The 15229-nt window shown below is 42.8% G+C and overlaps 1 protein-coding gene across 2 annotated transcripts; it reads right to left on the reverse strand.

Moving 5' to 3' along the window:
- Nucleotides 1–2569: 2569 nt before the first annotated feature.
- Nucleotides 2570–9300, reverse strand: LOC309694103 (uncharacterized protein). Of its 2 annotated transcripts, XM_082513860.1 has the most exons (5): nt 8091–9300; nt 5589–5754; nt 4188–4622; nt 2834–4055; nt 2570–2711 (listed from the first exon to the last, which is right to left on the reverse strand). In XM_082513860.1, exons 1-4 carry the CDS (start codon nt 8448–8450, stop codon nt 3919–3921), a joined length of 1098 nt encoding a protein of 365 aa, XP_082369986.1. In that variant the 5' UTR covers nt 8451–9300; the 3' UTR covers nt 2570–2711; nt 2834–3918. The 2 variants fall into 2 exon arrangements, with proteins under 2 accessions (XP_082369986.1, XP_082369987.1); XM_082513861.1 differs by lacking the exon at nt 2570–2711 and having other exon boundaries at nt 4031–4055; nt 4164–4622; nt 8091–9296.
- Nucleotides 9301–15229: the final 5929 nt, after the last annotated feature.

A 15229-nucleotide genomic window follows, 5' to 3' on the forward strand; every position in this document is an offset into this window, starting at 1 on the left:
ATCATTATTTCCCATCTAAGTTAATGACTAGTGTACATGTTCAGATACGATAACATAATTTAATTTATGGGATGCTTTCTGGGCTGCTCAAATAATCACAAAATTTAAAAGCACCAGGCAGCACACTCACAAGTAAATTTTTTGTTCAGTGTTTTGTCAAAGAAATCAACAAGTACAATTGAGATGTTTGCTGTAGTGGTGTGTTTGTTAAGAAGCATGCCAGCACACTGGTGAACTGACAGTCCCAGAATGCACCCGAGCCATTGACTCGCCCCAGAGCAAATGAAATTGCTTATCTAGAAAGACAACCGTCATCAAAGAAGAAGTAAAAGAGTAGGAAACAAATGGTAAGGGAAGGTACTGTGGGGTAGGAAAGAAAGGCCAGAGCTGTGCAAAATGACCTCCAGCAGGCCACAAATGTGCACGTCTGCTCAAACGGTCAGAAATGGACTCCATGAGGGTGGTATGAGGGCCCGACGTCCACAGGTGGGGTTGTGCTTACAGCCCAACACAGTGCCGTATGTTTGGCATTTGCCAGACAACACAAAGATTGGAAACTTTGCCACTGGCGCCCTGTGCTCCTCACAGATGAAAGCAGGTTCACACTGAGCACTTGTGACAGTCTGGAGACGCCGTGGAGAACCTTCTGCTTCCTGCAACATCCTCCAGCATGAGTTTGGCAGTGGGTCAGTTTTGGTGTGGGGTGGCATTTCTTTGGGGAGCTGCACAGCCCTCCATGTGTTCGGCAGAGGTAGCCTGACTGCCATTAGGTACTGAGATGAGATCCTCAGACCCCTTGTGAGACCATATGCTGGTGCGGTTGGCCCCGGGTTCCTCCTCATGCAAGACAATCCTAGACCTCATGTGGCTGGAGTGTGTCAGCAGTTCCTGCAAGACGAAGGCATTGATGCTGTGGACTGGCCCGCCCATTCCCCAGAACTGAATCCAATTGAGGACATCTGGGACATTATGTCTCGCTCCATCCACTAACTGCACCACAAAATGTCCAGGAGTGGGCAGATGCTTTAGTCCTGGAGTCTGGGAGGAGATCCATCAGGAGAGCATCTGCCACTTCATCAGGAGCATGCCCAGGTGTTGTAGGGAGGTCATACAGGCATGTGGAGGCCACACAGACTAGTGAGCCTCATTTTGACATGTTTTGAGGACATTACATAAAACCAGATTAATGATTCTGTATTGCATTGATCAAGGAACCAACCCAATAGGAGCTAAAGGAATCCTCTTGACATTACTTCACTCAGTAAGTTTATACTATGTTTAATGTGCATTTTCTTCATCAGTTTAGAACATAACATGTTAGCGCTCCCTGGTCCTTTTTGGAGACAGATCCTGAGACAGCAGGCAGCTATGGAGAACTCGTGTCAGCTGTGGTAATTAAGGAATACTTTGATTTAATATTGATTTCATGACAACTATCCTCTGGCACATATTCCTGGATATATATAATGACATAAGTAAACTCCCATTTTAGAATCATTGCCTTCTTTGATCTGACTTATTGCCTCAGACTTTGGCCCTGTGTCCCCAAAAGTATAGAAAATCCATGACACTGAGTAAGAGGCCTTCATCATGTTATAAGTGAGAGAGTTTGGTGTAACAGTGGTTGAACATGCCAAATCAATCCACAACATACTGCCATTCCCCAGCTGTAACCTGCATATGCATCAAACCAAAATCCAGTATCATAGCCACAAAAAAGACATAAAGATTAGGTTAAAAGGGTTGTCTCATTTTGCCAGATAGCTTCATCCCAAAAAAGATAAACATTCTTCAAAAACAAAAGTTTGTGAATATTTGCTGTATTGCCAGGCCTAAACCAACCTGTTAAACTTATCAAATTATTGTCATAGATACAAACCTATTGATTGAAACAATAATCCATTGAAGCCTCCATCATCATCCACAATCACTGTTACTGTTCAGATTATTTTATCTGTTTTCCTCTAGAATGTTTTGAAAATCAGCATTTGATCAACAGACTTTTTAAAAGTTTATTTTGATCCTATTGTTTACGTGTGTAATTGCATTTTTATTGAAATTATGACAGGAAAACCCTCAAATTGTATCTTTGATATCTAATAATAATATTAACAATAATGTTACATATGTAATATGTACACAATAATATTGTGCAAACAAACAAGAAAAATAGCAAAAAATGTCAATTTTTTTTTAATACCCTGTATATAAAGACCACAACTCCAAATGTGCAATTGTCACTGCATCTAAACATGACACATTACAAAAAGGTAGAAACATATAATATACAATATGTTCTGAAGCTGGTACTGGTGCAGTTAACTTTGCTTTAGGCTCCCATACACAGTAGGTGTTACCTACCTTACGTGCAGTGCAGTATTACTTTACCTTGTAATATGTTATAATAAGCAAGTCACTTCTATATTTATGAGGATGTAGACAATAATGTTGGCTGATATGTAAAACTATGAGATGTCGAGTGCAGGGAAGATATTATTGATCGATCAGATTCATGAATATGTTAGGTACTTAAGCCACAATTAGAGAGTGAAACAGAGACTGACACTGGTTGAAATGTATAGTAAATATTTTATTTTGAACTTTTATGCTGAACTACAAGCTGTGAACTGTGCGATCTCTGCGACCTGTGGTGCCTGGTTTACTGTGTGTAAAACTGCGCAGGTTCCCATGTGTCATCCCACACTTTGCCACTGTCAGGAGAAAAACATAACAAACAACGACAACCACACACAAAATAGGACAATTTAGGTTGTGACACATGACAATTTTTTAGGATGAAATATCTTCTATATTCATGTCATGCTTTATACACCTTCATTGTAATATAAATTAATCAAATCAAGTCAGAGAGTATTAATATATGTAGTAGATGTCAAGCAGGACCACAGCAGCAGCCACGATCCATTGGAACCTGCTGGATGAGAGAGCACAGAAACTCCAGGGAAGAAGTTTAGTTAGTAACATGCATGAACTGCATTACTGAGACATGTGTGTTTACAGATGGTGGTGAGGGAGAGGGGGAGAGTTTTCAGTAAAAGGAGACGTGACTGCATCTTCAACCAATACTGAGCCTGCATAACCCTGAAAGAGACAGAGAGAGAGGGGGGGGACACTAACCCCCAGCAGTCTGGTCCTATTACAGCATAACTAAGGGCTGAGCTGAACCAGCCCTAACTATAAGCTCTATAAAGAAGTAAAGTCTTATGCCTACTCTTAAAAGTGTTGACCATGTCCACCTCCAAAAACTCATAATGGACTTTGGAGGTGGACAGCTATCAAGCTCCTCACAGAAGAGGAGCTCGATAGCTAAAAGCTCCCAATTTACTTTAGTCCAAATACATGAATTCAAATTGAGTTGATAACTATTTATCAACAATATGAATGTCTGTTCCCGTCCAACAAAGTTGTTACTACATACCATGTTGAGCAAGGCTTCCACTTGACTTTAACTTCTTTTTCCTGAAAAACATGATATAAACAAACAATTAATTAAGAAAGACATGCAAGTTGCATACAAAAAGGAGCTTATAAACATTTGTGTACTATTGAATGGCTCAATATATTATACAATTAGTTTACAAAAACATAAGAACCACTACAATGCTTGTACTGCCAGCATCGAGTGCATGTCAGCAAAGCAACACTGCTTACATTGTGGCTCACAAGCAAAACTAACTGAAGCAGATGTTACTGAATGGGAAGGAGCACCTCCACATCAATCACTCCTTCTGAGCATGATGTCAGGAGGACTTTAAAGAACGTAAACATCAGGAAGGCAGCATGACCAGGTCGTATCAGGTGGTCTGTTATTATTTAATGTCCTATTTGGAGTGAAATCCTGACTCAGTGGCTGAATTAGTGTAGATTCATCAAATACAAAAGCTTATGGATATTCAGTCAGGCACAGTTCAAATCCGGGAAGTCCAAAGATGCAAACAAATCTGCACAACAGCAGGCTAAATTACTTACATTTACAACTCTCCTGTCTACTATCTCTTCATATTTGAAAATCTGTGTACGGTGTTTTCGGCATTCTGAAAAATAACAAATGAAATATTTACATGAGTTCTGTAAAACTGGAAAAAATGCAAAAAGAAAAAGAAATCTTAACAAACTTAACGAACATGTCATGTGTTTCGTACATTTACAATACCATAACGTCTAACCTTTCCTTGTCCTTTTTTTGTTTGGGACATCCGAGGTGTACACCGTAGAAATTGAGGGAGATGCAGGAGGAAGCAGAGATGGAGAGGAGGATGCAGGAGGAAGCAGAGATGGAGAGGAGGATGCAGGAGGAAGCAGAGATGGAGAGGAGGATGCAGGAGGAAGCAGAGATGGAGAGGAGGATGCAGGAGGAAGCAGAGATGGAGAGGAGGATGCAGGAGGAAGCAGAGATGGAGAGGAGGATGCAGGAGGAAGCAGAGATGGAGAGGAGGATGCAGGAGGCTGACAGAGGGAAGATGTTGGTACAGGCTCTAAATGAAGAATAAATTCCTCGTTTAGAGCCTCTGGGTCTGGGACTGGTCCAGCATCGACACTGTCAGCAGAGGATGGTCCAGCTGCTGGTGTAGAACTTTTAGCAGGAGGTGAAGCTTGTAATTCTGAAAATTTTTAAATATTAAACATTCATTAAAATGGGTTGAAAAAATGTACAGTACACATAAACACATAATAAGTAGTGATTTGCATGTTTTCAGTTAAGTTTTTACTAAAGATACAACTGGTAAATATTGGCATCAAATAAGTCATCTCGCACACTCACTGACCCAAATAATTCAGTACAAGTGCCCTCTAGGGTAGTGTGACATCTGTAGTGCTTTTCTACATTATACATTAATAAATTAATGAGTGTGACTATAAATCCAGATAGATAATGACTTTTTCCTCTGATGACACTACTTTCCTGACTTTGTAGTGAATAACATTTGACACTTCAAGCTAGTACTGTGACTTAGGAGTTTTGTACAATGGTGATGCTAACTACCTCAGGGAGGTAATCAGGTAACCTCTTAAGAAGTATATAAGTTATTTAAGAATCTTGGTGTTCATATTGGTAACATTATATAACATTTGTTATACTAGAAAGTCTCGAAGAGAATTATCAGGTCTGGTTTTCGTGAAGATTTTTAAAATTACATTTGTATATACATGAGTGTGAAAGACCATACTATACACACACACATACAAAATTGTTCAGGTGGGTAACACCAGAGGTTCAGTATGGCTAGCTTTGGTGATGTGACCGACACATGGGGAGGTAATAAGGCAGATATAACACTATTTTCATGTTAGCAACAGGACACGTAGGGCAGCTGTCACCTCACAGCAAGAAGGTTACTGGTCTGAACCTTGGCTGAATAATAGAATAGAACAGAATAGAGTAGAGTAGAACAGAATAGCTGGTGACTGTTAACTATCCTCATCCTCACCATCTTGTTTGTCTCTATGTACCCCGTGATGATCTGCCTTCTTATCTAGGGTGTACCATGAGTATCACCCAAAGACAGCTAGGATAGGCTACCTGATAAGGACACCTGGTTACAGATAATGGACAAAGCATATCTTACTTCTCAGAAGGTGTTCATAAAGCTTCCTCATCTTCATGAGGATGTCACGTGCAGCACCTTCCGCTGGTTCGATCAGAGTGATCACATCCCCTACTATACGGCCCTTACGGTCAAACTGTCCAAGAAACAGAATTGGTTGGTAGCCCAGGGCATGTAGCTTTGAAACCTGCAAGAACAACAAAGAAAAACATGCAGCCAGTCTTTCATGTAAGCAAATTGATGTATAACAAACCTTTAAGTTTCACATCTTTGTTGTTTTATTGTTGTCGATAGTTAAAAAGTATTTATGGTGACCAAACCTGTAAATGTATGATAAAATCCATCTTGAAATGTTTTGTCTCTCAGTTAATAGCCGATTAAATTAAAAATCAGAAGTAGCTTAAATAAAAATAGTTTTTAACAAGTTTTTTCTAGTTGGATGTCTTTAGTGTGATGATGTTATTCTGATGTGAATAACTTTTTTATTTATGCTCTTTTATAAATTAATATTTTATGTGTATATACATGTCTTGTTAGTTTCTTACTTCATGATATACAAGAAAACATTGACAACTGTGATTAATAAAGAACTGTCTACCAGACCAACCACTTATTAGATCAGAACTTTTAAACTTACTGACAACTGGGCTGAATTAACCACCCTGCTCGCATTTCTGTTTTTTTTTTTTTTTAACAGAGGCAGCCCAGTTACTGTTTTTAAACTGTTCTTGTTTTTTTTTCTTCAATCCCTCCTTTAGGTTCAGGCTGCCCAGGCATCCACTGCATGTCTTCCTGTTGCAGGTGTTTGGGGCCTGACAGGAAGGGCATGGTTTGGTTTTTGGCTTTGTCATTTCTGCAAATGAAAATGGAACATGTAGGGATTATTTCAGGTCTGTTTTGGTGAAACGATTACAAAAATAATTTATGACCAAAGAAATAACTTATATTACGAGGCAGTATTACACCATATTTAGAAGAAAAAAATCAATTACGAGATTAAAGTCATTAATATTGAGTTAATTACGTGAATAGGGTTAAAAAAAAAAAAACCCTGAATTGATTACAGAAAAGATACATTGCTAAAATAGAGCAGTACTAACATTAGCTGGGTGGCCAAGCAAGTGTCTTACACATGAGAATACATCACAAAAAAATTTAAATAAACTTTTGCAGAAGTAGTTCTCTTGGTACACAGACTGCTCTGTGAAAACATTTCAAGTTTAATATCAGTTTAATATCACTGAAATTAATATTTCAGTGAACATGCAAATTACCCACAGTTTATCACAACTTACTTAGCTAGGATCTGCCTCGTGTCCAGTCGAAAACTTCGCTGCAGGACCGTGAGTTGAAAGATACATTTACTACGACTCCCAAGATGCATTGCAGTAAAAACCATCCAATCGCCTTGCTTAAGATCTGTTGACGTGTCGCTAAAGGCGCGCTGTAGATAAATATTGCAATTTGTAAAAAATAAAATAATACAATTTGCATTTTTTAATTACATAATTAAACACTGGGCCAGTTTAATTTCGTATTATCGCTGGTTATTATTTTAGAGTAAATAAAGGAATAACGGGTAGCACCAAGCTGTTGTTATCTTCATTTCCATAGCGACGGCGGTTGAGGATTATGGGTAGTGTGCAGTTACGGGATTAGTGCGTCTGCGTAAATTGGTCTGATTGGCTGGAGCCGAGCGCATCCAAAACTAGCAGGAGTGGTGAATGAATCTATAAATGTGTTTTACGTGTGAAATGAAAATAATAAACCTAACAAAGGATTATGTACGTTAAATCTGCGCACTTTCAGATCGTGAATCAGTTTGGAAAACACTGTGTGATGGCCACAACATGAAGCGATTTTATTGTTGAATTATCAGTGATACTTTCGTGTTTTTGTTGAGAAATGTTAACGATGTCATTAAAAGAAAGCATTAAATTAGGGAGAAAAACCCGTTCGCGGAGAGGGTCCCCGGTTCTCCAGTTAGATTGTGCTTCACGGCGTCATGTTTCACCGTGACGGGGTTATTATTGGAGTAAATGGCTGGCTGGAGCCTCTGCTCGAAGCGTCTCTGATCGCCGCGAGCGGGTTCATATTGGAATGAATTGACAACCCACAGCGTCACATAAAACGTGGAAGGGTACCTTAGGCGTCAGCATGAGACGTTAAGGGACGTGACAAATCGTCATTATTTTACGCGTCGGGAGTGAGAATAGTTTTCGGAATCCTTGGGTTAACGGTCTTAGAGTGAGCTGACTTGGGGATGACTGAACCAGACTTAACAAAACCTGAACTGAGTGTTGTAGACCTGGTAGAAGTGTTCACAGTTTTTCCTTTAACCGCATGTGCAGACTTAGGCGAGCGGGTATTGTCTTTAATCTCTCCCTGTTTAGAGGGAGCAAAGCAAAACAATTCTTCACAGCCCACGTCGTCATCCATAAGGGAAGTTCCCCACGGATCAGAAGTGAGCTGATTACCTTTAGCGTCAGACGGGACGTGAGGATAAGAGTCATTGTCACTCACCACCGTGAGTTGCTCAGCATTGTCCAGTTTATGGCGGCAGGCGCGCCGCTTCCTTCGAGCAGAGGAAGCTGGCGGAGCGAGCGACTGAGCCTCCGGTGCAAAGAACGGTGACAGCGAGGCTGGAGCGTGAGCGCCTGAAGCCACGCGGAAGACTCCCACCGGAAGTGGGCGAGGCTTGAAAGCAGGCAGAGCAACAGGCGGGGACTTTCGGCAGCTCTTGGGACCTCCGAGAGCCAGCCGAGTCCCGTGGAAAATCCGCTCGTAGTCGGGGGCACGCCACGGCTTCCAGCGGAGCTGCTCCTCCAGCTGGGCGAAGGCTGCCTCCCGACGCTCATAGAGCTCGCGGCCTGCTGAGTCCATACTGGTCAGGTCGTACTGTCACGGTCTGGCTGGGGCAGACCATATGTGTTGCAGAGGAGGACTCAAACGCAGACCAAAAAGTGGTGTGGATTAACAAAACAAGCCGTTTATTGAGACTAGCAATGAGGGTACAAAATAATAGGGCATCGTTGAAAACTAAACAATAACCTAAACTGGGTGAACTAATAACAAAACATGAAAAACCTTAACCATAGTGAACTGACATGGTTACCTGGAGATGAGACATGGATGAGCAGACGACCTGACAACGAATGACTGAAAGCACACGGACTAAATAGACACAGGAGGATAATGAGGAAAGTGGCAACACATGGAGAAACAGCTGACACACATGAACATAACCACGTGAACAATGGGAGAGTAAAACTGAACACGATGAACCCAGAAACACCAGACCTCTTCACAATAAAACAGGAAACATAATGAGACGTAGACATGACAACCCGAACTTGACAACGTAAGACACAGACATGAAACGCATGAAGAGCAGGGGAGATTTAACATAGTTGGAACACGAGGGGGAAATAATAAGAACTAGAAACACTTAGGCATGATAACAAATGAACTTAGGAAACCTGATAAGCTTAAATATAAACTATAAACATCAAAAGAACTGAAACTCAAAACACTGGGTCATAAGACCCAGGACCGTGACAATGTGTGTAGCATCAGCATCATGTTTTTGTTTATTTGTTTTGTTGGGTTAAAAATAATTAAATAAACGTGTGATCATGCTTATGGATTACCATGGCACATATCACCAGCCACGTGATTTATTTATGCAGATGAAAAAGTGAGTGTGAATGTGTTTGACATCACAGTGTTTCTGTGCGCTGTGTAAAAGTAATTGCCTCTGATTGTGGAGAGCAGGTGATTCTGCAGGTCACCGGCTATTTTACAAAAAAATATATATATATATATGCAAACAGAAGAAAGTGAAAAAGAGAAAGAATTTATATTGTAGATGAAAAAAAAATCATAGGAAAAGGGTTTTGTGTTGATCAGCCAAGAACAACTACAATCTTATTTTATGCTTTTAAGAAAGGACTGTTCACACAAATACACACACAGAGAGAGAGAGAGATGTGTGTTGATTAAGCAGTGATGAGAATAATGAACATGTCTTAGTTTGTCACTTTCAGGTGAAAAGCAGACCTGAATCAATTTTCCACATGCAGCGGTCGGAAGAGAGTTATAGTTTAACATCATTGGAAACATGCAGGCCAAGTTTCTGGCTGACTTATTTAAAGCGCAATGTGTATGTGTCTCTCAACCTCACAAGCAAGTGCTCACTCCTCCCTGAAGAATGCAGCTCCAAAGAGCAATAACATGGCAGATAAAGAGACAGCAGCAAAGTCCTGAACAAAGAGTCCCAGCAAACAGCAGCAGTATGGACAAACAGCATCAGAGAAGAAGAGCAAACCCATCATCCTGACTGATGGGATGAATGGCACTGTGTTTACAACAAGCTGAAACTTCACTTTGCATGTGAAAAAAACGTTTGAGGAGAACTGAACAGTTGGAGTTTGACATTTGCCACCTGTGGAGTAAAATGGCAAGAAGAGACAGCGGAACACGGGACAAAGCTGAAGGAGAACTGCCGACTATTGGACTGTTGAAGTGGGAGAGGACAACAGAGTGAGAAGACTAGGTGAGAACACATAGGAATTATTTAATGTGGGAAATCAAAATTTGGGTTAGCAAACCTGGGGAAAAGAAAACTGACTGCTTAAGTGGGAAAATTGTGAAGGAGTCTGAAACACTGCGAAAATAGAAACATACAAAATCACACAAACAAGCAGAACATGCATTAACCCTACTAACAATTCCAAGCACAAAATAACTCATGAAGACTCATAGCACATTAGTTAAGAAATGATTAAATAATAGCAGAGCTTGTTATCTTTCGTCAGTGTTAAAATAGTGTCAATTTAGCAGACACTTGTTATTAAATACTGAATTTATCCAATGCAAAAAATTGACTCTCTAGGTTGCAGGACAACAGTTTAACTTTTGTGGGAAAAAAGATTCTGGTTTGACCAACCAGTGATCAGACAATAAATTTAGTTGTTAATATAGTAAACTGGGAGAAGCTTCCTGCTTGATTGATGCAGCACAAGTAATTTACTGTATGAGGGAAATTGTCTTTTGTGATACTATTTTGAACATGCTTTTCTGTTGTCCTGTCAACTTAGTGGGTTAATAGCTGATATACAAATTAGCTGATCAGTTTTAGATTAATGAAAGGTGACTGAATTCTAGCACGAGTGAATGAGATGTGTTGGAGTTTGTTGTGTGTTGAGTGGAGACTCTAAAACACTGAGTTTCCTGCTTTGATGTGCGAGTGAATCCTGTATTTAGATACACAACTCTGAATACGTCAGAACAAACTTCTTTTGTGAAGTGCATGACAACATGTCACACGTTTTATGATGAAGGGAAAAAGGAAAATTGAATAAAATAGATCTGTGGCTTAAATGAGTGAAGAGCACAGACCTGGTGATTAAACTCATAGCTAATAAGACATTAGGGTTATGTTGTGTGTTGTGCAGCTGATGGTTGGTTTGGAGTGAATCTAGCTGATGATTCTTCTCCTGTTGTTCAAGGTTCAAGGTTCAAGGTTCTTTATTTGTCACATGCATAGTTATACAAGTATAACACACAGTGAAATGTAGCCTGACACGCTCCTCGACATGTGCAAAAATTGGGGGGGGGGGGGGGGGGGGGTGTAGAGGAAGAACATTATAAAACACCCAGCACGCCCTTGCGGGCGGTTTATCCTTCAAGCTTGGGTCCTCTACCAGAGGCCTGGGGGCTTGAGGGTCCTGCGCAGTATCTTAGCTGTTCCCAGGACTGCGCTCTTCTGGACAGAGATCTCCGATGTTATTCCCGGGATCTGCTGGAGCCACTCGCCTAGCTTGGGAGTCACCGCACCTAGTGCTCCGATTACCACGGGGACCACCATTACCTTCACCCTCCACATCCTCTCGAGCTCTTCTCTGAGCCCTTGGTATTTCTCCAGCTTCTCGTGTTCCTTCTTCCTGATATTGCTGTCATTCGGAACCGCTACATCGATCACTACGGCCGTCTTCTTCTGTTTGTCTACCACCACTATGTCCGGTTGGTTAGCCACCACCATTTTGTCCGTCTGTATCTGGAAGTCCCACAGGATCTTAGCTCGGTCATTCTCCACCACCCTTGGGGGCATCTCCCATTTTGACCTCGGGACTTCCAGGTTATACTCGGCACAGATGTTCCTGTACACTATGCCGGCCACTTGGTTATGGCGTTCCATGTATGCCTTGCCTGCTAGCATCTTGCACCCTGCTGTTATGTGCTGGATTGTCTCTGGGGCATCTTTACACAGCCTGCACCTGGGGTCTTGCCTGGTGTGATAGACCCCAGCCTCTATGGATCTTGTACTCAGAGCTTGTTCTTGTGCTGCCATGATTAGTGCCTCTGTGCTGTCTTTCAGTCCAGCTTTGTCCAGCCACTGGTAGGATTTCTGGATATCAGCCACCTCTTCTATCTGCCGGTGGTACATACCGTGCAGGGGCCTGTCCTTCCATGATGGTTCCTCGTCTCCCTCCTCTTTCTTGGGTTTCTGCTGCCTGAGGTATTCACTGAGCACTCGGTCAGTTGGGGCCATCTTCCCAATGTATTCTTAGATGTTCCTTGTCTCATCCTGGACTGTGGTGCTGACACTCACCAGTCCCCGGCCCCCTTCCTTCCGCTTAGCGTACAGCCTCAGGGTGCTGGACTTGGGGTGAAACCCTCCATGCATGGTAAGGAGCTTTCTTGTCTTTATGTCAGTGGCTTCTATCTCCTCCTTTGGCCAGCCTATTACCCCAGCAGGGTACCTGATCACGGGTATGTGTTGATGGCCCGGATCTTGTTCTTACCATTCAGCTGACTCCTCAGGACTTGCCTGACCCTCTGCAGGTACTTGGTGGTTGCAGCCTTTCTAGCAGCCTCTTCATGGTTCCCATTTGCCTGCGGGATCCCCAGGTATTTGTAACTGTCCTCTATGTCTGCAATGTTGCCTTCTGGTAGTTCAATCCCCTCAGTTCTGACTACCTTCCCTCTCTTTGTTACCATCCGACTACACTTCTCCAGTCCGAACGACATTCCAATGTCATTGCTGTATAGCCTGGTAGTGTGGATCAGTGAATCGATGTCTCGTTCACTCTTGGCATACAGCTTGATGTCATCCATGTACAGGAGGTGGCTGACAACTGCTCCGTTCCGTAGTCTGTATCCGTAGCCAGTCTTGTTAATGATCTCACTGAGGGGGTTCAGGCCTATGCAGAACAGCAGTGGGGACAGAGCATCTCCTTGGTAGATCCCGCACTTGATGGTGACTTGTGCTATGGGCTTGGAGTTGGCCTCTAGTGTTGTACGCCACATCCCCATTGAGTTCCTGATGAAGGCTCTTAGGGTCCCATTGATCTTGTACAATTCTAGGCATTCCAGTATCCAGCTGTGGGGCATTGAGTCATAGGCCTTCTTGTAATCAATCCAGGCAGTGCACAGGTTGGTCAGTCTGGTCTTGCAGTCTCGGCTGACTGTTCTGTCTACCAGTAGCTGGTGTTTTGCGCCTCTGGTATTCTTGCGTGTGTCCCACTCATGTATTGACCCATGTGCCTGTTCATCTTAGCCGATATGATGCCTGACAGGAGCTTCCATGTAGTACTGAGGCAGGTTATTGGTCGGTAGTTGGAGGGGACCGGTCCCTTCTTGGGGTCCTTGGGGATCAGGACCGTCCGACCTTCGGTTAGCCATTCCGGGTGTCTCTCGTTAACTAGCAGCTTGTTCATTTGTGCTGCCAGACGCTCGTGGAGTGCAGTCAGCTTCTTTAGCCAGTAGGCGTGAACCATGTCGGGCCCTGGTGCTGTCCAACTCTTCATACTGGAGACCCTTTCTTGGATATCTGCCACTGTGATGGTTACTGGACCCTGTTCAGGGAGGTTGCTGTGGTCTGCCCTCAGATCCACTAGCCACTGAGCATTGCCGTTATGGGTTGCGTCCTTCTCCCATATGCTCTTCCAGTATTGCTCCGTCTCCAGCCTTGGTGGTGCTGTTCTCTTATTATTGTTCCCTTGCCACTGAGAGTACACCTTTGCTGGTTCTGTGGAGAACAGCTGGTTTATTCTATACATATATATATTTGGCTCTCGGAGGAGGCGGACGCACTTTTCTCCTCTCCCTTGTCTTTCCTGCTAGTTCTTATGTCCTTGTCTAGTCTCGTGTCTTTTTTGTATTACTTTCCCTGGAACACTCTCTCACAGTCTGTGTCTAAAACCTAAAAGAGAATTATGGATTTGATCAACTGGTCTCTGAATGCTATTGACACCCTTTAACGAGAAGTCTGGGCTCGGGAGAACCCGAGTGCCCTGGAGGGACTTTCCCTGCCGGATACACGACGGACGGGTGGCAGAGGATCGTGTGCTTGGCGGGACTGTCGATCGAGGACGCTGAAGATATCTACCTATTCGGAACAATGATAACAGGGTTCTTGCTGATCGGAGCTGGCTTGGCCCTGGCTTATCGGAGAATTAAGAGAGCGGAACCGGCTGTTCAAACCCCCACAAGGCTGCCCGCTGGGATTGGAATGACAGGTGCGACTTCTCAGAAAGGGCTCACTGAAGGCAGCATGGTTAAGAGCTTGGAGGCGCTTACGACTGCAGTGAATGCTCAGAATAACACCTTTGAGCGTATGTATGTTGGATTACATCAGGAAAGAATCAACTCAGAACAACATCTCTGGGTGGAGCTGGATTACACCTCGGATCAGTTGGCTGCGGTCGTGAGGTCTCAGAATCTGCTATGTGAGCAAAAAGAGTGACAAGACCACAGAATCGACGGCTAATAACATCACGGAGAAGCTCGCAGCTATTAACGGGAGACTGAGAGACCAGTGTCGGAGTGTTAAAAAACAGCTTGAAATTCTCAATTACCATCATAACCCGGCTACCCCTTCGGCGCCAGCTCAAGGCTGGAGCCGAACAACAACTCCCTGATAACGACTGTGTTGAGTCTGTTCCTTCCCATTCCCTACAAGGCCACCTGGGTTGGCTGGAAGACTGTTTACTTAGCCTGGCAGGGTGAAGGACACTGTCTCAGCTGAACTATGGACACGCACACACATACATATACTGATACTGATAAGCACTCACTGACGCATCACCCTCCCTACCCCGGATCCAACGCCACCTCCAACGCTTACCTCCCCCATGATGTGGACATCGGGTCAGCTGGAGGCGCAGTTGAAAGATTGTAGCGGTCCCAGATCAGATGTACACACTGGAACTCTTTCCCATGTTGCTTGTCTGTGTTTATTGTGTTATGGTGTGTTGATACCTGTGCATTCCTGTATTATCCTTTTGTGTTACACATTTCAATGTTTTTTTTCCTCGCTACCTGGCCTGACCTGTCTCCCCAATGTGATGTTTGTATTGTATGTACGGTCGGCAAGGTCTGTCATCTCGGTTGTGGGCAAAAGACCTGCAACTGACAAATAAAGGCTATCTCATCATCTCATCTCTCATCTATATATATATATATATATATATATATATATATATATATATATATATATATATATATATATATATATATAGTATATACACTGGGTGAATGTGCAGTAGTAGCAGCAAGCAGGTGAATTCTGTACATTAATATGTGAAGTTGTTGTGAAGTTGATGAGGAGTTTGTGTCATGACTTAACAAGGCCTTTTTATTTTGATACTTTCACAGTG

This window comes from Aulonocara stuartgranti, assembly GCF_965226115.1.
Source record: "Aulonocara stuartgranti genome assembly, chromosome: 18".
Classification (NCBI taxonomy): Eukaryota; Metazoa; Chordata; class Actinopteri; order Cichliformes; family Cichlidae; genus Aulonocara; species Aulonocara stuartgranti.